Below are 25,528 nucleotides of genomic sequence, written 5' to 3' on the forward strand. Positions count from 1 at the left end.
ACTCTGTAGTGCTCAGCTTACGCTTGCTGTTCCTCTGATCAGGCTGCTTCAACCGGTCCTCCTCCACCGTCTGCAGCACGTTTTGAAGATGCCGCTCGCTTCCGGCTGCGGTCACAAAGTCTGACGTGAGTTTCACGCCCCGCTCAGCGCAGTCGTTCACTACGTTGACCGCACTCACGTTCACCAGACTCTCCTGATATGCTGCGCAGGACTCCCAGTCCTCCACGGCAAGAGAGAGGAAGGCTGGGTTGATGTGCAGCTGGTGCATGCCAAACCAGCAGTCCCGGTTGGCGAGATCCGCCAGGCTGGTGGTCGGCGCGAGCGCCATGAAACTAGGCTTGCCGAAGCCGGTTCCGAAGCGCTGCTGTTGAGCACTTGCTGGCACATCGTCCGGCTTACAGTTCAAAATGGCATCCGCCAGGGAGCGCCGCTCTTCTTCTGGCACCTTTGTGCTGAAGAGTGCCAGCGGGAGCAGCCCTCCAGTCAGGTACCAGAGGAGTGTCCCGATGGCTGCCGCGGTGATCACCTCGTCGACTTCTCTGTACATGATAAAAAAGATTACTTATCAATAAAAATGTTACAATTGACCGTAGGCTCAATTATTGCATAAATTAATCGAAAAAAGTGCAATTAAGTCCAACCTACAGTTAATCGAAAATGATGGGCAGGTCCAATATGAGTCGAAACTACAATTAATCGAAAACGATGGATTTGTTTTCGATTAATCCATCTAATATTATGAGCATGCAGTCAATGTTAACCCTTGTAGAAATCTGTTAGCCCAAACATTACCTCCTTTATCGTCGGCCCCTGGACGCCAAATGCCGGCCAAAACTCGAGCTGGTCCAAGGCCAATACGGGTCACGTGACCGCGACCCGGCCGGAGCGCCGCCTCCGGCCACACAAGGTCGACCAATGACCATGCGGCCAACCGGCCCCGCAACGCTCAGCGCCGCGTCGCAGCGAATGCACACATACACACACACAACACAAGCCATGTCCCGGATTTGAGGGCACGACGAACTGTAGCTGTAAGTCTTACACAGAATACCTTTCTTGCTTTCAATAAGTTTAAATATCTAGGGTATTATTGACTTTAACCTCAAATAGCATTGCGATCGAGTCGGGCCGGGCCGCTGAAATAAAGGAGCCTGACGAAGTCTCTTTCAGAGCTGTTGTGGGACCTGTAAATGATCAATGATCGCGAAAATATTTTACATACGTTGTGACAGCATGCAATCGAACACTTTTTTCACCCAGACAGATCAATGTCATGAGAAAATGTATTTTGATGCACCCTAATGGACAGGCTGCGGTAACACGACTGTAGCCGCCCGTCTGAGCTTCAGATGGACAGGCTGCGGTAACACGACTGTACCCGCCCGTCTGAGCTTCAGATGGACAGGCTGCGGTAACACGACTGTACCCGCCCGTCTGAGCTCCAGATGGACAGGCTGCGGTAACACGACTGTAGCCGCCCGTCTGAGCTTCAGATGGACAGGCTGCGGTAACACGACTGTAGCCGCCCGTCTGAGCTTCAGATGGACAGGCTGCGGTAACACGACTGTAGCCGCCCGTCTGAGCTCCAGATGGACAGGCTGGGCTAACACGACTGTAGCCGCCCGTCTGAGCTTCAGAGGGACAGGCTGTGGTAACACGACTGTAGCCGCCCGTCTGAGCTTCAGATGGACAGGCTGCGGTAACACGACTGTAGCCGCCCGTCTGAGCTTCAGATGGACAGGCTGCGGTAACACGACTGTAGCCGCCCGTCGAAACTGCCGTCCTGTGGTGCCCATTGACAGGGATCGCCTCCATGGGTGCCTAGCAATTGTCGAGCACGACGCCAGCACTGATGGCATTCTTTCTTCCTTCCTACAAAAGACTGTCATGGGAGTTGGCGCATGGCGCATGGAAGTTGTTTTTGTGTGTTGTGTTTGTGTTTTGTGAAACCTCCGGTGCCCTCAACATGGCAAGATGTCACGGAAAATATATATCAGTGGATATTTTTATCCGTAATAGCAAAGGAATATTGTGAGGTACAAAATATGGCCATGACATGATAACGGTAAAATAACGGCGATGACACCGGGATGTGTGCTGTGTTAGACGTTCAGATCAGAACCAACTATCTGTTTCACATACACTATCATGAATATTTCTGAGCTATTATGCGCTATTAGACCCAGACCAGGATATGCATGCTATAGCATGCACATTCTGGCCTGTGTCTGTTCGTATTGATAACAGGAACTGACCAAATGTTTCTTGCATTGGTAATAGGCGACCTATTTACCCAAAAAATAAAAATAAAATAAAATAAAAGGTCAACATCCCAAAAACAGGTGAATATTTTTCGGTGAAATCTAATAAATATTCATTTTTACTCTTTCCGAACCACGGCACTTCACTTTTACGCCACTATTCATTATTCTTTTTGAAGGTGGGAGGGTCCCTTTGAGCGTTCAGCGCGGCGGCCGAGGTGCCTGCGCCCGCCGGATCACGTCTCTCCGACTGCCGGCGGTGCACACTGCACAGTGGCCGGCCCGGGTGGGTTTTTGTCAGACCTGTGCCCGCCGGAGCACGGCTCTCCGACTGCCGGCGGTGCACAGTGGCCGGCCCGGGTGGGTTTTTGTCAGACCTGTGCCCGCCGGAGCACGGCTCTCCGACTGCCGGCGGTGCACAGTGGCCGGCCCGGGTGGGTTTTTGTCAGACCTGTGCCCGCCGGAGCACGGCTCTCCGACTGCCGGCGGTGCACAGTGGCCGGCCCGGGTGGGTTTTTGTCAGACCTGTGCCCGCCGGAGCACGGCTCTCCGACTGCCGGCGGTGCACAGTGGCCGGCCCGGGTGGGTTTTTGTCAGACCTGTGCCCGCCGGAGCACGGCTCTCCGACTGCCGGCGGTGCGCAGTGGCCGGCCCGGGTGGGTTTTTGTCAGACCTGTGCCCGCCGGAGCACGGCTCTCCGACTGCCGGCGGTGCGCAGTGGCCGGCCCGGGTGGGTTTTTGTCAGACCTGTGCCCGCCGGAGCACGGCTCTGCGACTGCCGGCGGTGCACAGTGGCCGGCCCGGGTGGGTTTTTGTCAGACCTGCGCCCTCCGGAGCACGGCTCTCCGACTGCCGGCGGTGCACACTGCACAGTGGCCGGCCCGGGTGGGTTTTTGTCAGACCTGCGCCCTCCGGAGCACGGCTCTCCGACTGCCGGCGGTGCACACTGCACAGTGGCCGGCCCGGGTGGGTTTTTGTCAGACCTGTGCCCGCCGGAGCACGGCTCTCCGACTGCCGGCGGTGCACAGTGGCCGGCCCGGGTGGGTTTTTGTCAGACCTGTGCCCGCCGGAGCACGGCTCTCCGACTGCCGGCGGTGCGCAGTGGCCGGCCCGGGTGGGTTTTTGTCAGACCTGTGCCCGCCGGAGCACGGCTCTCCGACTGCCGGCGGTGCGCAGTGGCCGGCCCGGGTGGGTTTTTGTCAGACCTGTGCCCGCCGGAGCACGGCTCTCCGACTGCCGGCGGTGCGCAGTGGCCGGCCCGGGTGGGTTTTTGTCAGACCTGTGCCCGCCGGAGCACGGCTCTCCGACTGCCGGCGGTGCACACTGCGCAGTGGCCGGCCCGGGTGGGTTTTTGTCAGACCTGCGCCCTCCGGAGCACGGCTCTCCGACTGCCGGCGGTGCACAGTGCACAGTGGCCGGCCCGGGTGGGTTTTTTGTCAGACCTGCGCCCTCCGGAGCACGGCTCTCCGACTGCCGGCGGTGCACAGTGGCCGGCCCGGGTGGGTTTTTGTCAGACCTGTGCCCGCCGGAGCACGGCTCTCCGACTGCCGGCGGTGCACAGTGGCCGGCCCGGGTGGGTTTTTGTCAGACCTGTGCCCGCCGGAGCACGGCTCTCCGACTGCCGGCGGTGCACAGTGGCACAGTGGCCGGCCCGGGTGGGTTTTTGTCAGACCCGCTCTCTGACCGCCCGAAACGAGCTGCCGTGTTAGGTGTCTGCGCGGCCGGAGACACAGCGACGGTCAGCGACAGACCCTGACCGACGGTCAGCGACAGACCCTGACCGACGGTCAGAGACAGACCCTGACCGACGGTCAGCGACAGACCCTGACCGACGGTCAGTGACAGACCCTGACCCACCGGCCGGGCCGGGGGAGTAATTCCAAGTTCCAACCATCGTAATTCGTTCCCGTGTCTGTATTTATAACTATGATAATTAAAGAAGAGCTTCTTTAATTAACCGGGTCTATGGAAACAATAGCTCTATGGAAACAAAAGCTGAACCAAGCGTATAGGTCTCAACAAGATGATTCTAAAGAAGCCAACATTTTTTTACCTTAGGTCCATTTTCAATGTCAGAGGTCAAGGTCAAAGGCAATAACCACTAACCAGCACATATGTAGTGATCTCAAGCTATGTGTTTCGGAGGATGGCAAGCAAATTGGGCAAAACTGGGTTGGAAAGAAAGGGAGACATTCTAAGAAATCCGGTGTGCTCGAAGTTCAAGGTCAAGATCAACGTCATGTTCAAAATATACCTCAAAATTCACATTTATTTAAATGTCTTAGGTAAGAATTCCAAACTGTTTTGAAACATTTTCAATCTTATCAGCCTCCTACATGTGGGTCATGTAACGATGCAGCACTGCTGCAAGGCCAAGGTCAGCATCAGTTTTGTCTCATATGCTGCTGTTAAATAGAACAATCAACGCACATAATAATTTAAGAAACGTCAAATTTTGCATGTTGCAAGACTCCGTGCGTTTCGAATATAAAAGATGGTCTTGTTTCGATGGTGAAGAATGATAATGTATGTACTAGCATGTTGCACATACGGTCGTTTTTTCTCACTCATGTTGTAAAAAATTCATGATGGGGTATTGTTGCACAACATGAGCAACGCTTGCCTATATCTCTTCCCCACACTATCAATTCTGAATGTCTTATGCACGCTGACGACGTAAAAATTGTCCGGAAGATCGTATGCACATCTGACAGTCAGGAGCTGCAGCGTGACCTCGACCGGCTCACGGCCTGGTCTCGCTGCTGGGGCTTATCGCTAAACCCGCCAAAATGCAAGTCGTTCACTGTAACCCTGCAAGTCGTGCTCCAATCAGGATCGCATACAATATAGGAAGGTTTGTTTTGGAGCGCGTTGACCAGATCCGTGAATACAACTTGGGGCAGCCACTTGACATGTGTCCTAGACGCTTTGTGTTCCAGCGACCTCAGGTCAGGTCACAAGGTCATAAAAACTGGTACATGGTCAAGATGGCACTGAAAATACGCTATTTTGTCAATGAAATCTAGAGTTGTTTATCGATTTGATTAAACCTTGCAGGATATGCTAGGCTTGTGGCGAAGCGAAGCTTTTTATATAATGGTGCTCTTACAAATGTATATTGATAGAGACAAGTAGAAAAACACGGAACAAATAGTGCATGGACGCGTTTCGATTATTAAATCTTCATCAGTATGACATAATCACAGAGAAAACAAGATATATCTTGTTATATCTTATCATATCTTGTTTTCTCTGTGATTATGTCATGCTGATGAAGATTTAATAATCGAAACGCGTCCATGCACTATTTGTTCCGTGTTTTTCTAATGGTGCTCTTTTATCTTACAATGCAGTAATATGTGATTGCATTGTAAGATAAAAGAGCACCATTATATGAAAAGCTTCGCTTCGCCACAAATACTTCCCCGTCTCAGAGCGGAGCTAGGTTAAATCGCAAGTAGTATAGATCCCTGCACCCATTCTTGGGACTTGGCGATGACACAGTGCTTGTCGGAACAGAGGGCAGAGGCGGCATGTCGGCGCGGTCCGGAACCTCCGGCGGCGGCGACCGCGGTACGGTCTGCGGCTGGAGGCTGCGCTGACTCGTACTGCGCTGACGGCGACGACGTCTTTAGCCAACGCTTGAGAGGAGCTGAGTGAGGACGGGCGGCGGCCCACAAGGCGGCCCATGTCCATCGGAGTTAGCTTGAAGTCTACCCTGGCAGGTAGTAAGAATAAGGCCACAAGTCAGGCAGCCGTTGATGCGCAGCAGACCGGTGTGGCGATGCAGAAGTCGGTGTACCAAGGTGTACTAGGAAGTCGCCAACACGGGGGTAGGGGCGGCGAGGTATCTGCGCGGCTCGTGCTCATGTCGTGTCGTTCGATTTCATGACAGTTTTATTTTTCTTCGTAACAATATATCTTCGGATCAGGGCACTAAAGGCTTCGGATCTTTCTTCAGTGTTGATAAGATAAGCGATGAAAATAAAATTACGCATACAAGCTTAGTGTTCAGATTGCGTCGGGGTCACCAATGTGGCAGCCGAAACAAATAGATAAAAAATGATAAAATTATATTGAGAGACGAAATAAAAGGACATGGCAATTGGCAATTGGCAATGGCAACGCCGGGGCGAGTGCTCCAGTCACTGAGCGCTGGTCACTGTATTGCACGACCACGCTAGTTTTTGCCGGCCACGCCTGACGACTCTTTGCGCTCCGCTCGCGCAGGGGCGCCGTCGCATGGAGGAGGGTCGCGTCACGGCCTGACCACATCACAGTTCATCTCGGCCGGCTGTATCTGTATCTGTGTAAGTCGCGCAGTTTCGATGTGTGGGAAGTGGCGTCATGTATCGTCTGTCGGCTGTTGACGGGGGTGTACCCGCCGTGAGACGTTGGCCTGTCAGTGACGGGGGCCGGTCGCCTGACGCCGCCTCTGTCCCGGTCAAGCAGAGGTGATATAAGGCCGCCGGTCGGCGGTGGTGGACCCAGCCAGGTGAACGGGCCCGCGGGCCAGCGCCAACCGTCCGACACACATGGAGCCACTCACGGTAAGTCGCGGTAAGGGCGCAGCGCCGAGAACACCTCGACAGGCAGCGGGAAACGTAACCCAACAACTGCAAAACATCAGTTGTGAACTACAGAGTAAACTGTGATCTGCTTTTGGAGAATATCAAGAGCTCGCCAGGTCCTTGCTTAACCCTAAAGTGGCTGGCTCTTGGCCCTTAACCTTCGCCCCAGTGGGGGGGGGGGGGCATATGTTACCACCCTGTCGCGTTTTTTGCGTGTATATAAAAAACCGCGGCGCGTAGCGCCGTGCCGCTTGGGGTAGCTTTTGGTACATCAATTTCGGACAATGTGTGAAATTTTTGACCCCAGGTCATGTCAAGTCAGGTCACCAGGTCAAGTTAACTGACCAAGCCTAAAAAAGATTGCAATCATGTCCAGCCTGCAGTGTTTGTCAGAAAGGTTTTAAACTTGGTGGATTGCATGATGTTATGGGCGCCTACAATTTGTATATCTCGGATTTTTTATATCTGTGACCTAAGGTCAGGTCAGTGGCGTGACCTTTCCATTGCAAGTCAATGGAGAAAAATGAAAATGCCTCTAGATCCGTGTGTACGCATAGGAACAGTCCAAATATTTCAGAATCACAATGATTTGGACCACCCGTGATGACCAGGGTGTCATTTTTGCTCTAGAAAGGTCATCTAGAAAGGTCATCTAGAAAGGCCTCTAGAAAGGTCATCCGAGGTCATTTGAGGCTACAAACAGATGTTTGCCAATAACTCGCGATTGGAAAGAGATAGAACGCTGGGGATGGTCTCATTGTGTTTGTCTTGCCGAGACGCATCGATTGATATGCAACATGACCTTTTTCGGTCAGGTCATGACCTTGACCTGAGGTCAAATTTTCAAGTTGACCTTTCAAGGTCAAATTATAGTTCATTCGACGCGTCTCGGCGAGAGGAACACGATTCTGGCAATAGAAATGTCGTGGCTTTTTGTTGTCGAAAGTTATTGTCGAAAAACACTTTTCGTAAAAACAGCTATTTTTGGAGTTTTTGCCCTCTGGAGGCTAAACCCGTGACCTGAGGTCAATTTTTATCTGACATTTTTAAAAGAAGAGTTCAAGAGCTATCGATTGCTTTCTCATGCGTTTTTCTAGCTGCTATAGTTCCTGAGATAACGGCATGTTTTCTGACAAATATAATGGCCATTGGCAAATTTTGACCTTTGATGACCTCTGGTAACCCCAATATTGCTCTAAGATGAAAAATGACTGGAATACTTTCAAATGTACGCATTGAGAGCTATCGACTGCTTTTTACCGCGTCTTTCTAGCCCTCTTAGTTTTTGAGTTAGAGGTGGGTGGTAACATATGCCCCCCCCCCCCCCCACTAGGGCGAAGTTGGCTGAGACCGCCACTGGGGCGTGGGTTAAGTGGCAGGGGCTGTTTACGACCTCCTTCCCATCATCTAACTAACGGGATCTAACGGGCTGATTTTCAAGGCATTCGATTCCACTCAACGTGGTCTGCACCTCTAAAAAATAAAAATAACTGTTAATACGAGGGTGGGGTGGAAGGGAGCAAACACCTAAAATAGCACCTACATTGCAAACACTTTTTTGACTGCCTAAGTGCTTAGTGCTTACAACGGCCAAGTTTTTGAACAAATTTTGACGCACCAATTGCCGATCTATGCAGAATGAATCAGAAAGTAACATGCATCATAAAAATGAGCATTATAAACCAAATCATTGGCGAATACAGGTAATTAAATTTGGGGGCACACAAAATACGCAATAAATCGTTGTTCTTGGTTCTGTTAAAAATGCGGGTTGGCAATGGTACCCACGCTCTGATGTTTTTTTTTTTTGCCCCTTCTAGTCTTTTCGCATTATCTCTTAACCCGCGCCCCGCTGGGGGTTCTGGATTTCCACGCCCTGCTGTGGGGAGGGTGTTTAACTCGGCTCCTGGGCCACGTAGCGATACGGGAAAGCGGCGTTCGAAAGAGCGCCGAAAATAAGGAAGAAATAATATCGGTCAATGTTTTGGTCAGGTCAAAGGTAAGGTCACCAGAGGTCATTGAAGGCCAAAATTCGCCGATGTGTAGGTCAGATGTCGACAACTTTCAACAAATCGACGCACAGCTCGGAAACTAACAAGGCTACAGCGCCGCGGAAAAGGGCATTTGATAGCCCAATTAACGTTCTTTATGAGTAATGCTCTCAGATTTGACCCCGTCAACGGTTTTGCCTGCAGGGGGAAAAACTGCAAAAAAAAAAACATTTTTTTCGGAAAGTTTTCTGCAATAACTTTTGACTCAAACATTGCACGAACTAGCTTTTACCGGCATCGTGTTCCTCTCGTCCAGACGCGGCGAATGAACTATCATTTGACCCTAGAAGGTCAACTTGAAAATTTGACCTCAGGTCAAGGTCACGACCTGACCGGTAAGGGTGAAGTTGCATATCTGTCGATCCGTATCGTCGGGCCAAACACAACTATGGTGTTTTCATCGCTGTATAGCATGCCTCTGTCAAAAGTTATTCGCGAAAAACTGTCAGATACCATTGGTGACCTGAGATGACCTCAGGGGCACAAATTGGGGCCACGGGTGCCATTTACATGTTCAGTGTGTCAAATATAAAAGTAATTCAGTGTTTTAGAGTGTTTAAAATGACTTCCGTCTAAAAGAGGCGACTTTCAATTTTCTCCCGTTGACTATAATGGAGAGGTCGCAGCATTGACCTGACTTTAGGTCACTGATATAGAAATTTCAAGAAATACATTTTGTACAAACTGCTGCTCTTCTCAATCGCTGAAAGTTTCAAAGCGATCGGTCCGGTCACTCGGTTTAGCTATGGCAGACATTGAAGCTTTTTATGTAGGTAGTGAGGTCACTTGACCTGACCTGGTGACCTGACCTTAAGTGACCTGGATCTGAAATTTTCACAACATATGTAGAAAAGATTATAATAAGGTGTACCAAAAAATTCGCGAAAAACCGCAGGGGAGGGGGTGTTCAACCCCCTCCCCCCCCCCCAGCAGGGCGCGGGTTAAACTACCGCACCGATCGTCGCGAAACTTTCAGTACCCTCTCGTACATCAATTTTATACCTTATGTCCAAAAATTTGCATGCGCCTATGGTAGGATGGTAACAAATGACGTCAGAATGACGTCATGTTCAGCCTTTTTCAACCAAAAAATGTTTTGCGGGAAAAGCTATCATACCTACCGTTTTGAAGAAAGAGAAAAACGTTCAAATCAAGAAGATGTAACATGAACAGGGCTACAAAACTGCAATCTTGTTTTTTTTTTGTAGTTTGACCCACAAAATTAATAGTGATTTCGTTAACTAATGCCCTAAAATACCAAAAAATGTCAGCAATTAAAAAGCGGAATATATGTTATAACTTATAAACCTATTAGTCTGCTATCGACATGCCAAATTTCAGCTCGATAACTTTATTTTTGGCAAAGTTATGGCGAAAAAATGCTCAAAAATGATAACGTCACATGTTCAAACTTAATTTTTAACCGGTTTAGACCATGTATATTGTACGCCATGTACTGATCTGGTTCTGGCAGAACTAGAAATGTCCAGAGACCAGATACCACCGCTATTGTTAAGGAATCCCAAAGGAAACTCATCGATAAGTTGACCTCCCATGAAAAGTTTAATGCCAGCTCAGCGTTCTTTGCATTAGATTTGATGAGACAAGCAGGCGCAGGGGCCGGAAAATATATTGATGCTGTAATGCAATATGAATCTGGGTCTTTTCGAGCCGCCAGTCTAGCGAGTTTTCAGACCAGAATTTCTAGATCGGCATCTTCGGGGAGAGCCACATACTGCCAATTTAATCCCCACCTCAAGCGACACCCTATGTATGATAAAAACGCTCTCGACGATGTGCGTACCGCATTTACTAGAATTCGTTTAGGCAGTTGGCTTAAAATTGAATAGGCTTAAAATTGAAACCGGAAGGTGGGCACGCTTGCCCGCGGCGGAGAGGCTTTGTAATTATGTGTGGCGCGATCTGGACAGAGCAGCATGTGTTATTGTTTTGTCCAGTAACAGAGCCTTTTAGAAAGTCTGATGGCCAAGAGTTGCGAACGAAAATTATAAGTAAAATCTAAATCTTTTTGTATTTCAGACGTTTCGACAACACTGTGCCATCGTCAGTAATTGATATAAAATATTTCCTAAAGTCACAAATCACATTTTAAAAATAACATCAGCATTAAAGGAAATAGTTCACTTTTTAACATGGGTTTTGAACTGGAATAGCAGTTCCGTAGCTTGGGCTGAGACGAGCATAAATCAGGAGCTTTTACAGCCCAACGATCACCCTAGGCAAAGATATTCTATTTCTCGTCCCGATTGCGTTGAGGATGTGTGCCTTGCATAAATTTCCATCCAGTATGAAAAGAGCATGGGTCCCGAAAATTCTTCAGAAACTAAAGAAATTATCTACGAGAACTGGGTGCAGTTATTTTTTTACATCTTAGTTTTTGTTTACGCGTTTTTAGACGTTTCTCGGCGCACTGTTGTTGAAGTTATACAGGCCTATTTTACAGCTATGTTTGATTCACAAAACTGCTGCAACTTTTAGAACTTTTTTTTTTGCATATTGACATTTTGATGGAATTGGAATGCATTAAAAGATTTTTATTCTTAAATCTTGAATGCCAATATAATAACAATGTGAATCGAGCCACGCTCGTAGCGAAATATTACGAATCAATGATAACAGTAACCGGCAGAAAATATGCAATTACCGCGATTGTATAAGATAATACTATATGTTCCGCGTGAAATTGACAGGAGATACCACAAGAATAATAGCCTACACAGATATTGAAATAACTGAAAGCTCATAATACCCGCTTAGCACTGCTAACGCTGACCATTTTCTTCGAACATTAAATGCTACCATACCATAACATCTGAAGATAATGAACTTGAACCTCGAAAAGCGAGTTGTCCAGTTTCAGTCTCAGTTTGTGCGGTACTGGGATGCATTCATTATCAGTGAATCAAATAAAAATTGTCCGGGGCATCATGCTGAGATTATATGAACCAGTTAATATGCATAAATCTAGTTATTGGCCAAACGTAACGGCCACGGACCATAGGTTGACGACCCCGAAATTTAGCGAAATGAAGAAGAGGTTCAAGCAGTTTAAATAATGCTGGTGCGTGGAGTTGAATAGTGATGTAAATATGGCCACAGTCTACAAACACGATAACAAACATCGATTGCGCTTCGCTCAACCAGAGCCATGCTCGTTCTTGCTCATGAAACAGTGCATCCCCATAAAATGAAAAGTCTGAACGAATGCATTCAGGTTCCTACCTCTGAATCACTTTATATTGAGATCCGTTTCTTAACAGGAACACAAACGCGGCCCATCAATTTGTCAGTTTTAAGGCAACAGCGTCTGACAAGTGACAACGTATCAAATGGCCAACTTCTGACACTATCTACCAATACGGTAACGGCAATAAAATTGCATTGCAAAATGCAAATAGAATTGCACGATTTCCAAGCGCAGCTTGAAACCAAGTGCGACCAGCTAGTGTCATTTTCACAACCAAGTGCGACCAGTTAGTGTCTCGAGACACATTCCAACTGCATAGGTAGGTACCGCAGTAACCCATTAGGGGTGAAAGGAAACACATGATTTGTGTACGACCAGCGTTCTGTCAGCGTACGACGCATAAAGCAAACTGCTCAAACAACTGCGGTCCCGAACAACACAACACAGAGCTCCGAAACGAATGGTTTACAAAAGTCTACGACTGACGACATCGAAACAGTACGTTCATCGGGACTAGTCACATGACTCGCTCAACCCAGCTGGGTTATGGGTACTAATTGCGCTTCAAAGTGACCTCTGACAGCCGTTTACTTACGCTAGTTTGATGCATAAAACTGTACATTGAAACTCAAGCGGCAGCACATAGGTCTCCATCAAGGTGGTTATATACAACAGAGCACCTCGCTAAAACGAGCGCGAGCGCACGTTTAAAAAAAAAACGCACTGTCACACTAAACCGCACTGTCACACTAAACCGCACTGTCACACTGACAGAACACTGAGCCGCGAGTCGTGACAGTCGCACTGCGTCATATGCACGCAGATGTCGCACTCACGGCATTGTCGCTGGCATTGCGCTGCGGGTGGACACGCGCGGTGCAGTAGCTCCACGGTGTGCGGCTCACCGGAGGGATTACCAGTCTCCGACCGGACAGTCCAGGCGGGAAATGCGGTGTCTTCAATCATGACCGCCGTCCCCGTCTCCGCGGAGGGCCGCACGGCGGCGACGCGGGGGCGTCGGATCTTGAGCTGGTGGACACTGGACTCCTGCCAGAGCTACCAGCTTCAGCCCTTCAGCATCCTGTCATCAGCAAACTCCAGCAGAGCTCCAATGCAACTGGGAAAATAAAATTTATGCTGTTAAGCTAAATCATGCAAAACATTTCCTTGCACAGGATTCTCTTGCGCAGTTCAGTAAAATCTTCTGTGATATCCATGGCCGTGACAAGAGGACTTGATGCCATTGTAAAAAAAAATATAGGTGCATTGGTTCTCATTTACCCACATCAAGCCTCTATAGGTACCATTCACTTGTATATCATGAAGTATGTTAACTACACAATATTTATGCAATAGACTGACATGAAATATGTAGGAATGGCAAGAGAGATGGGTAAATAAGCCAAATAGGTTGCAGGATTTATTGGCACCAAACAGGTCAGAAAGTAGAAGTTCAAACAATCTTACAAAGTACAAACTACACCAGAGAAAGTCTTTGAATTAGGTACAAAATCATGCCACAGAAATAAAAACAATGCAGTTTTGTAGAGCATTTCCCAAAAGATAATTGTGATTCAGCCTTGCTCCCATTCTGAGATTGAATAAATACAAATTATGAGGTGAAAGTTACTCAAAAGCAGTTTTTTTTTTTTTAGAAAACAGCTTCAATCCATGTTTGCCTGAGTTCAAACTCAAGGCAACATCTCATAGCTTTGACAGCATGAAATTTCATTATTGAGGTTACAATTTCCATAATCTTGTCACAAACAGTGCACTTTAATATGAATAACTAACACCAAATCAGCCAGCCTTGTATCTTTATCTGGTGAAACTCATGAAACCAATAAAGCAAACAATTTCTGAGTAAAACATTTAGGTATTTGACAAGTTCAAGCACTAGCCACTGGAGCGGTATGATGTGGTCTCGTAACTTGAACGTTCAGTCTGTAAGAGCATGCCTGACTTGACTTAACGGCTTTGAGGCATCACAAAGACTTTTGCAGCAGCTCCTATTCTTTTTTAACATAAACTTAAACTATCATTACCATGCTATGATGATGAGGTGGCTGGTTTCGGGCGCATGAAAAGTAGCAGCCCTTCTTCCATTTTATTTCCTTGATTTCACATGCTGCACAAAATGTTTTTTCTTCCACGTTCCTTCTGTCTTTATAAAAAATAATAGGTAACATAATTGCTTCACTTCTTCTTTATATTCCAAGCATTGCTGCTGCAATCCATCACATTTCCCGTTAGTAAACCATTGCTCTATGGCCGCTAAAGTAAATAAGTGGAATGCGCCAGAAATTGTCAAAATCGCGCCAAAATAGTAAACTAAGATGAGAAAAAATAACCGCACCCCGAGAACTCTAGAGAAATTCTCGTACTGATCAATTAGGACATACGCAACCGAAGTGTGACGTCATGACTAGTGGCTGGGGCATAATCAGCTGACGGCCCTGTGTTAAAGCAATGGGACGAAATTTTATCAGCATTTTTAGAACAAACTGAACCTAGTTAGATAGTTTGGGGGCCAGTTTCTAGGTAAACTGAGTATATTCTATTTTTCTACGCCCAAAAAATGCTATGTTTCAAAGCGGAAAGGACCGAATTTCGCGAAATTGTTACGGGCGGCGAACTTGACGCACCAAATACATGACCTTGAGATGCGAACTGTGACCGCGTCGGGAGGATTTTGATGCGTAAGGTTTGACATATTTGAGTTTGAGCTGGATAAATATTTTTTATTTGTAAAAAGCAAAGGAGAAAATTCACCATATAAGTTATTTTGAAAATCTTTTTTATTTTAAATCCATTATTTTAAACCTCTTGATCCAAAATGTTTTGTATTTCTGCGTCAACTTCGCCGCCAATTAGGTTTTCACGAAATTTTGTGCTTTGCGTTGTTAGATTTTGCAATATTTTTTTCATAGAAAAATAGATCATACATCGTTGTCATTCATTCAGCTACTAAAACTATCTAACTAGGTCCAGTTTTCTTGGGAAAGATCGGCAAAATATTGCCCCATTGCTTTAGCACGGGGCCGTCAGCTGATTATGCCACAGCCACTTATCGTGACGTCACGACTTCGGTTGCGTATTCAGGGGAACCAAGGCCCTATATACCAGGTAGGGTCGTCCGGTGATTCTACCTGATCGTGACGTCAGCTCATGACGTCATCTGGGGGCAAGTCTTGAAGTCCCGTTTAAGTCCTATGCAAATGGGCGATTTTTGAAGCGCTGTGGAACAAACTCTCCTAAAGCTAGCACAAAACTAAGTGCATCATCGGAAAGCCGAGACATTTTTCTTCGAATTATCTAAGAAGCGTTTTTCCCTAAACCCATTAGTTTTTCCAAAAATGCGTAAAAAAGCCCCCATGCCTCCGCAGCCTCCATTCCGCCGGCCGCCACGCCGCCGCGGTAGTGTAGTGGTTAGGATGCTTGCGCCGTAATCCAAAGATCGTGCGTTCGAATCTAGGCGCGGTTCGTACTAAAATTGAAATTTCAAGCAGATTATGTGTTTTTTCTTGATAAATCACTTATATTACAGCTAACCGTTCATAAAACTATCGATAACAATTGACTGAAACCCAAAATATAGAGTATATTCTAATAAAACAAATTCCAATATGGCGGCCGTTGCGCCAGGCTCCGCCCCCGACTCCGCCCCTTCGTGTGACGTCATCTGTGCACTTGGACACACAGGGAGATAGGGGACGACATGGGCCTGAGGGGAACATTATCAGATCGAGCAGATCGCCCAAATGCCGGTGGCTGCGATAATTTCTCTGTTTCTGAAGAATTTTCGGGACCCATGCTCTTTTCATACTGGATCGCGTGTGCCTTACAGAAACTGAAAAGTTCTTCCTATATCAAAATATAGAAAAAAAATATTTTGTTATGAAAAGGTTTTATTTTCTTTGCTGATTATTTTGAACATAAAAAATAATAAATCGTTGCAAAAAAAAATAATTTCGTGAAAGTGAACTATTTCCTTTAAGAAATTACACATGGTAATGACATTTCGGTAATTTTACATTCGATCACGGTCGTTCCTCACAAGCGTGCTCCGTTTCAGCAAGGATAATCTGGCTGTCGCTACTGCCATCGAATAAAATCCCCCTCTTGTGTTAAGTGTGTTCTTGGTCTTGATGTGTGCAGCCTCTAGTGCCCTCCTGATATTTTTGTTCATACCTTTCTCTAAAATTTCAGCCCCTTCCCACCTTGGTAAGTGCCCGGCCTCATCCACATGAACCACTATCGCATTACTTAACACGTGCCCCCTCACGTCTCTTCTGTGTTCCCCGACACGGGTACCTAGGTCCCTACCTGTCTCGCCTACATATTGTTTTTCGCAAACAGCGCACGGTATCTGATAGACTATGCTACTTTCGTGATCCTTATCTTCGTCGCGTGCACCTTTTAAAAATATCGCCACTTTTGTGTCCCGCACTTATCACCGTCTTCAATCCGGCCTGTTCAAGCTGTCGTGCTACCGTATCCACCTTTTCAAAATTGGGAATGCAGAGCAATCTACTCGATTTTTCTATTCTTGCGTTTTCTCTTTCATTAGTGTTTCGTTCACGAATCTTCTGGCCTCTGGGCCTTTTTCTTCTGAGAAATGAGAAACCCTCTTGGATATTTGAGTTGCTGAAATCTTTCAAAAATGTGCTCCAGCTCGTCCTCGAGATATTCCGGGCTGCACACTCGGTAAGCGCGCAGGAAAAATCCTATTACAATGCCCCTCTTGTACCTCTCGTTGTGTCCAGAAAAATAGTGTATGTAGTCCTCTTTGCACGATGGCTTCCGGTATACCTTGTATTTCAAAGTTCGACCCTCTCTGATTATGAATGTGTCCAGAAAAGGAAGTTCACCGTTCATTTCATTTTCCACCGTAAATTGAATTTGAGCGTCTACCTGGTTAAGACTTTGCACTTTTTCTTCAAGTTTCATCTCTTCTGGGTACACTATGATCACGTCATCGACATAACGTAACCATACGGTCAGATTATCCTTTGATTATCCAGATTATCCTTGATTAGCCAGATTATCCTTGCTGAAACGGAGCACGCTTGTGAGGAACGACCGTGATCGAATGTAAAATTACCGAAATGTCATTACCATGTGTAATTTCTTAATGCTGATGTTATTTTTAAAATGTGATTTGTGACTTTAGGAAATATTTTATATCAATTACTGACGATGGCACAGTGTTGTCGAAACGTCTGAAATACAAAAAGATTTAGATTTTAATTATAATTTTCGTTCGCAACTCTTGGCCATCAGACTTTATAAACATGTCTTACAATATTGAACAAGAGCCTTTTAGGGACAGTTTCCCCAACCTGAATTTTAGGGATTTAGGAGCGCTAATGAAGGGAAACGGTTTAGATTTAGCAAGGTTTTGTCACATGGTTTTATATCGGTTCAAGTGTGTTGATCGCTAACGTTTTGTTTTAAGTGTTATATTTTAAGTGAGTTTTATCCATATTCGTTTTGTGTATAATGTTTTTATCAAGTGCCAATATGCTAACTAACGAACTAGACGCTATAACTATAATCCATGTCATGGAGGGTCTAAGTACATTGCCTATTTATATATCTATCTATCTATCTATTCATCTATCTACATATTGGCCGGCTGATGCTGCGGTCCGTTTCAGACGCTGCTGCTGGTCGCCGCCGCGGCGTCGGCGCCGACCCCGAGTCCGTACAGCCCGCGCCAGGTGTGGCTGGTATCGTCCAACCTGCTGACCGGCGCCAGCTCCGACCTCTCGAACACGCCGCACGGGCGAGAGGCGGAGGCCGCGGCCGACCTGCAGCGACTGGCCGTCAGCGGCCAGAACATCTCCTGGTGGCTGCCGTCCGCCGAGCCACAGGGCGGGCCCGACCGAGACTCGGCCGAGGACGGCGACTCGGCCGAGGACCTGAGCACCAGCGACTCGCTGACGGGCCGGCTGCTGTTCTGGGAGCCGCGACGGGGCCGGCCGACCGCGGCCTACCACGGCCACGGCGCGGAGAGCGCCGGCACCTGGCAGAGCGGCCGCTTCGGGAAGAAGCTGGCCGGACGGCCCGGGGGCGGGCTGCGGACGTCCCTCAGCGGACTGGACGGGACGCTCGTCGGCCCGTCCGCTCCAGCTGGGAAACTAGCCGGTGCAGCTGAGAAGCTCGGCGCCCCTGCTAACAGGTGGGACGGCGCGACAGGGAGAGTGGACGGATCGGCGGAGAAGCTGTTTGGACCGACTGAGACGTCTGTGGACACGCTCGATGGTTCGTTTGCTACCTTTGACAGCCCGGCGGAGGAGCTGGCTGGTGTGGCGAGGGAACTCGGTGTAGCGGGACAGCCGGGTGGCGCCGCCGGGCAGTTGGGCGGGCCGGATAGGCAGCTCGGCCACTTCTCAGCCACGGTGACGTCTGGCATCACCTTTGAGCAGCTGGGGGGCGTGGCCGGGAAGCTGCGCGGACTGGGTACAGCCGGAGAGTCAAACGGACAAATCGGTACGATAGGTGGCACGGGGGAACAGATAGGCGGATCACCTGGAGCTTTCAGTGGGATAGGGGAACAGCTAGGTGGACCAGCGGACCACTCGGGCGGACCGGCAGCGCAATTCGGTGGCCCAGCAGATCAGTTCGGCGGCCCACCAGGCCAGCTGGGCAGGCTGACAGAGCAGGAGGGTGACCCACCGGGTCAGTTGGATGGCCCAGCAGATCAGTCGGATGGCCCATGCTGTTTGTTGCAGTTTGAAGAGTTGACGGAGCAGCTGGGTGGCCCATCGGAGCAGTTTGAGATTGCGGACGGGCAGTTCGCGCTAGATCCAGCTGGGAAGTCCAGCGATTTAGCCGGATTGATTGATGTTCAGGCAGGAAATTCGGAGAGCGGAACGGGACAGCTTGGAGGACTGCCCGTGGGACCCGCTGTGCAGCTCGAGGGGCTAACCGGTCGCCCTGGAGGACCGGGTAACCAGATTGTCCCCACTGGGCTGACGCTGGAGGGAGGCTTCGGAGGAGAGACGGATCTGGGTGGGTTTGATGAGCTGAATGGGTTGGGTGACGTAGGTGCCATTGTTGATGTCGAACTCAGCACCACTAAAGAGCTGGGCAAGCCGCTGACGAAGCAGGAACACATCACAACAAGCAAACCCCTCTTTGTGGACAGCCTGTCCAAGGAAGAAAAGTCAGTGAAACTGGATGAACCGATAGCAGTAGATCAATCACTTAAAATTGGTTTGACTACTGACTTCGATGGTATTGTTGATGGTATTGAAGCAACCGGTCCCACGGGGCTAGTTGAACGCTTAGCTCAGGGCGAAATCGGTGTTTCAGATGGTGAATACTTGCTGAATAAGGCATCTACAGAAACGCCAGCGCTGTCGTATGGACCCACAAGGGAGGAAGAAACAGTGGAAGTTATTCAGCTGCCTCTCGAAGTGGACGAATCTCTTGCCTTTGCCGAGCCTGGTGAGATAGTTGACATAGACTCACCCGTTGAAATCGCCAATTGGGGTGTCGACGAATCGGCCGAAGGCGCCAAGCTAAAAGCCACCGAAGTCCAGCTTGCAGTCCCGGTCAAAAAGCCGGCTAAAGTCGAGAAGGTGCCGCCGAGTGCCGGGCCGGCGGCGGCCCCGCCCGCGGCGCGGCCGGCCGCGCTGAGCCCCGTCTCGCCGGCCGTGCAGGTCGCCTTCCTGCCCCGGGCCGCGCTGAGACACCTGCTGCCGTACGGCGTCGTAGGGCGTCTGCTGAGGGTGATCTATGTGCCGGGACTGGCGGGCCTGACGGGCGGCCACAGCGTCCAGCTCGGCTACCTGGTGCACGGCGCGCGCCGCCAGCCGGTGCCACTGGTTCCCCTGCAGCTCCCAGAGCGCCGCTGGTGACGTCACCACCGCCCGGTGGTGTCACAGCATCCTGGTGATGTCGCGAGAAGCACTCCACCCCGCGCTTACGGTCATGACATCGAGGTCGTGATGAATATTAGATGCGAGATGAATGTTGACGAGGATAGATGGACAATGTAATACGGTCGTGGGTAAGCCGTGAACAGTCCTGTATTGCGTAGTGTGTGGAGTTAGTTTTCATAGTGTAACGCTAGAGCGTTTTACTATGCAGCCACCCCAATGCAATAAGAGTCCAACGCTTTGCGACGCTTGCGATCTTTCTTGTAACGTATTAATAGGACATTCGAGAGCTGCTGGAAATATTACGCTCAATGCATTTTTTTGCCTGTCTCGAGGCTGTCCTGTCGCGGCGGACGATCACCATTGGCGGCGCTAAGAGGCGATACTGAAAGAAGCTCACAGCACTCTGCCCTCAGAGTGCATTACAGTGTGATTTGAAATGCATGAGCCTATCGCGTCGACTGAGGTGGTCGACATGACTGGGTTCACATAGCGCCGGCGTAGTTTGTAGTTGAATATAATGTAAATCCCGCAACAAGTGGTGTTATAATATTAGAGATATCCTACCCATTTCAATGTTTTTGTGTTGTGCTTCCTCAGTTTATATCAGTAAGTGACTACGTTTGTGTATATTTGCTGGAAAAACAGTCAGGTCGCGTCAACTCAGGTCAGCTGAGGTCAAATTCATGGTTTGCTCAAGATTACTTTACTACCTACTCGTTTTGCTAGCATCTTGGCACAAGGTAAAGGTAAACCTTGAAAAATGGTTTATCATTGTTATTTTCGATCAGCCGAATCGAATGATACGTGATAGAAAGCATGTATGTGAACTTATGAACTTAACTACTTAAAGTTCGCTCAATTTTAAGTGAACTTTTACTTCACTTAAAATGGTAAAGAAGCATAAATGCTATTCGACGGGCATCAGGGTGCTGATTTCACTGATGTTGGTATATCAAATACATCTAGGAAAATTTGTTCAACATGATCCTATTGGATGATGTAAACTAGCATCACCTCGCACTTTGTTTCTATTACGATAACGGATCCCACTGGGCCCCGTGCCCGCCCGCCCTCAGGCTGGGAGGACGCAGCGCTGGGGGGTGAGTGAGGCGGCCTACCTGTGAGCAGGTACCCCAGCAGGCAGCACAGGTCCATGGCGGGGCGCTGACCGGCTGCCCTCCCGGAGACGGACAGCGCGGCGCCGCTACTGGCCTTTCTCGGCGCGGTGGCGGCCCGGCAGGCGCGGCGGACCGGCCCCTATCGCTCCGACACACGTGACGTCAGCCGCTCGCCGGGCGCAGGCCTGGGCCAGGGGACGCCGAGGACGTAGACAAAGCATGGACCGACCAGTTTTGAGGCCTATGCAGTTCGCATACTAGTGTAAATAAGTTACAATTTTTTATTTGCGTTACCACCCTCATCAGCCAAAGCTAGAGGTGAAACGTCACTGAAAAAACGGGGCGCGGAAACCCAGGAACGGTGTCAGGACTCAGGTTGACTGGGTGACTGGGCTTCCGGCGGAGTTGGAGTCGTACTCCTAGCGTGGCTCCGACCCCGACAGGCGGCTCCTGGCCGGCTCCCGGCTGCGAGTTCCTGGCCGGCTACCGAATCCAGGGGCCCAATCTCAAAGGTATTCTCAGTTTTTCTTTAAAAATTTCGGAGTTGTTCCGTGAATCGTGTAGAAAATGGCTCAGGCCCCAATCCGAAGTCATTCGCCTCAAAATTGCCTTGTTTTCAAATGATGGCTCTCCAAGGCCTCTGACTACACAATACCTGAAAGTGCATAGGCAATCACTTTTCATGACTTTTATTATATTTTCAATGGCTCATTTGATTTCCGCCCCCATTCTGGTCCTTAAAGGCAGGTACTGGAGCTCATGTCGACGCCTCCACTGTTCCTGTTCCTCTTATCGACTCCTGCCGTCCGGACGCAGTCGCCTCCAGTCCGGTGGCGGCTGACGACTCCTGCCGTCCGGACGCAGTCGCCTCCAGTCCGGTGGCGGCTGACGACTCCCTGTCTACCGACTCCTGCGACCTGCAATCGCCTCCAGTCCGGTGGCGGCTGACGACTCCTGCCGTCTACAGACTCCTGCAGTCGCTCCAGTCCGGTGTTGGCTGACGACTCCTGCCGTCTACCGACTCCGGCAGTCGCCTCCAGTCCGGTGGTGGCTGACAACTCCTGCTGTCTACCCATAGGCGTAGGAACGTTTTCAAAAGTGGGGGAAGGGGGCAGGCTCCCAGAGACCTGAAACCTGACCTACCACCCCCAAAATCCAATTTCTCCTCGGATTTCGGCCACTTTGTTTTCGCAAACATGCTCAGAGGTAAAAAAAAATCGAGACAAAAAAATGTTTAAAATTTCAGGGAGACTGCCGTCAAGAAACTATGAATATGTCAGACATCAGAGCATTGATTGACAAGGCAGTTAAAGATCGCGTATCCGAAGAAGTGCAGAAAATAGGCAACTCGCTGGCAACTGATTTGCAGAACATAATCCGAAATGTCACTGATGAAATCGAGCGGCTTGGCCTGGATGCCGTGTGAAGAATATAGAAGAACGGATCAACGAATGGAATCCGACGACAACAAGCGAGAAGGCAACACGACCAAAAGGGCTAAGGGTAGAAGACGTGAACATCGACAACAACGTACAACATTCAGAAGATGGGATTAAAAAGAAAGGCGAACCAAGGATTATGAAAAAGACGAACCGCAGGACAATCAAGAGGAAGAAAAAATAATCATAGGCGTAGGAACAGGGGGGGCCGGGGGGGCCATGGCCCCCCCACTTTCGGAGGTGGGGGGGCCAGCAATGTTAACTGGCCCCCCCCCCCCCACTTTTTGCTGACTTAAGTGTCTGTCTGTACCTAGGTACCAGTGCTACCACCCGGTAACTTGACAACAATTCAGCTTGCCCTTTAATGAAGATTCCCTTTTGTTTCTACAGCGTTATTGACCGCAATTTCCTTCACTCAATGAAGGAAACCATATCAGAGACAAGACTGTGGGTCCTGGTGACAGCATTTTGTTGAATACGAGGCACGGGACAGCGAGCACTGAAAAGGTATAAGACAATACTAGCACGGTGCAGGAGAATGCGTATACAAACGACCAACGCTTGACTGGATCTGCTTGGGGTCGGCATAGTTCGTCAAAGGCGTACTAGCTGGGGGCCAGGGTGACCATGCCCCCGCCTCGGCTCAAACAGGCTGGGGGCCAGCAATGTCTGTATCTGCCCCTTCCCTTCCACTTTCAGTGCAGTGGCGGTCGCAGAGAGGGGGTCAGGGCCATGCCCTTCCCCCCTCCAAAGGCTAATCAGGGGGCCATCATATCATTTGCCCCCCCCAAAACAACCAATGGGCCCCCATGGGCGTATGGGGCTCTGGCCCTTATTCGATTGTCACGAGGCTGAAGAATCCCACGCTAGCTATTAACAGCTCCCAAGCCAGTCTTTGAGGGTCCTACACCTGATCTTGGAGGGCACTTCAGTGGCGGTCAAGCGCCGACATTGACCGCTGAGAACCCACATTGACCTCATTTGAGGGCCCCTAAACCGGCCTCAAGGGCCCAGTCGGCGTCTGAGGGCCTCACACCGGCCTCTGGTGGCCTCATTTCTGTCTCTGGGGTCCCAAGACTAACCTTTAGGTGCCTCTGAGGGTCCTGCACTGAATTCTGATTTCTGAAGACCCGATGCCGTCCTCTAAGGTCTGCATCGGCCTCTGAGGGTCCATCTTGGCCTTAGAGGTCCAACGCCGGCCCATGCCGGTCTTTTAGGGCCCCACACTGACCTCTAAGGGCCCATGCTGGCCTGTACGGACCCGTCATTAGCCTATGAGGGCATTGTACGGGATTCTGAAGACCTGATGCCGGCCTCTGAGGCCCATCTTTGTTTTTGAGGGTCTTCTGCTGGTCTCTGGGGTCCAAAACCGGCCCATGCTGGTATTTTAGGGTCCCTCATTGACCTCTAAGGGCCCCGCACTGGATTCTGAAGATCCTATGCCGGTCTCTAAGGGTCCGCATCGGCCTCTGAGGGCCCACCTTGGCCTATGAGGGCCTTCCGCTGGTCTCTAGGTTCCAGGTCCCGCCCATGCCGGTCTGTTACGGCCCCACACTGACCTCTAAGGGCCCATGCTGGCCTGTAAGGACCCGCATTAGCCTCTGAGGGCCTTGCACTGGATTCTGAAGACCCGATGCTGGCCTCTGAGGCCCATCTTGGTTTTTGAGGGCCTTCTACTGGCCTCTGGGGTCCAACAACGGCCCATGCCGGCATTTTAGGGTCCCACACTGACCTCTGAGGGCCCATGCTGGCCTGTAAGGGCCCACATTAGCCTCTGATGGCCCAAGTCGGCATCTAAATGTCTCATCCTGCCCTTTGCAGGCCCTGTACTGGTCTCTGAGGGCCTCAACCCTCGCCGGCCGATGGGGGGGGGGGCGGGTGCCGCCCCCCCCCCATAGGTTTTTTTTTGCGATAGCTCCGAACACGCTAGCGATAGAGAGCTGAAACTTGGCATACCTGACCTTTGATCCAAGCCGGATCTTTTGACACCAATCACATTTTTGGGTCAGGTCAGGTCACTGACCTATGACGTCATAAGTGAACCTCTGCACGGTCTTCAGATGTCGCAACTTCGCAACACTGCCAGAAGAGATTTCACAGGGAAATGAACCTTGGAGGACCTAGTATCCATTAGGAGTCTCACAACTTGTACATCTCGAATTTTTCCTAAGGTCATTTTCGTGACCTCACCATTAGGTATAAGTCAATGGGGATAAACTGAAAACTTTTTTTCTGGCGCTGTAAACGATCTTCAACTATCTCAAGCACACTGAATCTTTCATGCACTCCTTGCAAGGTTCGATGCGTCACTTTTGCAATGTTGACCTTGCGCGACGTCATTTATAAAGTTATAAGGGTCATATAAGTTTGTCGTCAATAACTACCGATCAAATTGAGCTAGCGAGTCGCGGAAGCCACCAATGGACTCAGGAAGACCTGCCGAATCGAATGATATGCGACATGACCTCCTTCGACCAATTTCGTGACCTGGGGGCGCTGACCTGACCGTCACCCGTGGTCAACACCCTCAGTTTACCTCACCCAAACAAAAAGTACATCATTCGACGCGCCTGAGAGAGGCGAACACGATGCTGGCAAAATCGCGGCTCTGCGGCCGTTTTTTTTGCGAAGTTATTCACCAAAAACGGAACCGTGCCTTGAGGCACTTGACCTGACCTCAGAGGTCACCGGTTGACCTAGAACCTTAAAATCGGGTATCGATCTCTGCGTCTTGTAACAGCGCACACGCTCGTTTTTCCGCGACGCGCTAGCTCAACCTGGGGCGCAACGGCGAGGAAGGTCGTACCCGCCCCCCGCCCCAGAAAACCTATAGGTCCGGTCCGACGAGGGTTAAACTGGCCTCTGATGGCCCAGACCGACCTCTAAAAGTCCCACACCGGCCTCTGATAGTCAATCAGCCCAGTTGCAGTGGTCGCTGATATAATACCTCTTAAAAACGTTATAGGTCTGGCTGAGCCTAGCTGGGCC

At 49.6% G+C, this 25,528-nt stretch overlaps 1 protein-coding gene and 1 long non-coding RNA gene across 3 annotated transcripts in view; both read right to left on the reverse strand.

The window, feature by feature from the left end:
• The window catches only part of LOC122363644 (probable indole-3-acetic acid-amido synthetase GH3.9), a 36,247-nt gene extending 15,045 nt beyond the window's left edge, over nucleotides 1-21,202 (reverse strand). Inside the window, exon 1 of one of the 2 annotated variants that reach the window (XM_043333159.1) lies at nucleotides 21,102-21,202. In XM_043333159.1, the coding sequence (XP_043189094.1) occupies nucleotides 21,102-21,138 (37 nt within the window). In that variant the 5' untranslated portion in view covers nucleotides 21,139-21,202. The remainder of the gene's footprint in view (nucleotides 1-21,101) is intronic. The other variant, XM_043333158.1, reaches the window with a different exon arrangement.
• On the reverse strand, nucleotides 12,100-14,348 carry LOC122363645. Its single transcript, XR_006253399.1, has 2 exons — nucleotides 14,137-14,348; nucleotides 12,100-13,208 (listed from the first exon to the last, which is right to left on the reverse strand). It is a non-coding gene; the product is annotated as an uncharacterized LOC122363645 (long non-coding RNA).
• Nucleotides 21,203-25,528: the final 4,326 nt, after the last annotated feature.

The sequence above is a fragment of the Amphibalanus amphitrite genome, unplaced genomic scaffold (assembly GCF_019059575.1).
Source record: "Amphibalanus amphitrite isolate SeventyFive unplaced genomic scaffold, NRLGWU_Aamphi_draft 000632F_arrow, whole genome shotgun sequence".
NCBI classification, from domain to species: Eukaryota; Metazoa; Arthropoda; class Thecostraca; order Balanomorpha; family Balanidae; genus Amphibalanus; species Amphibalanus amphitrite.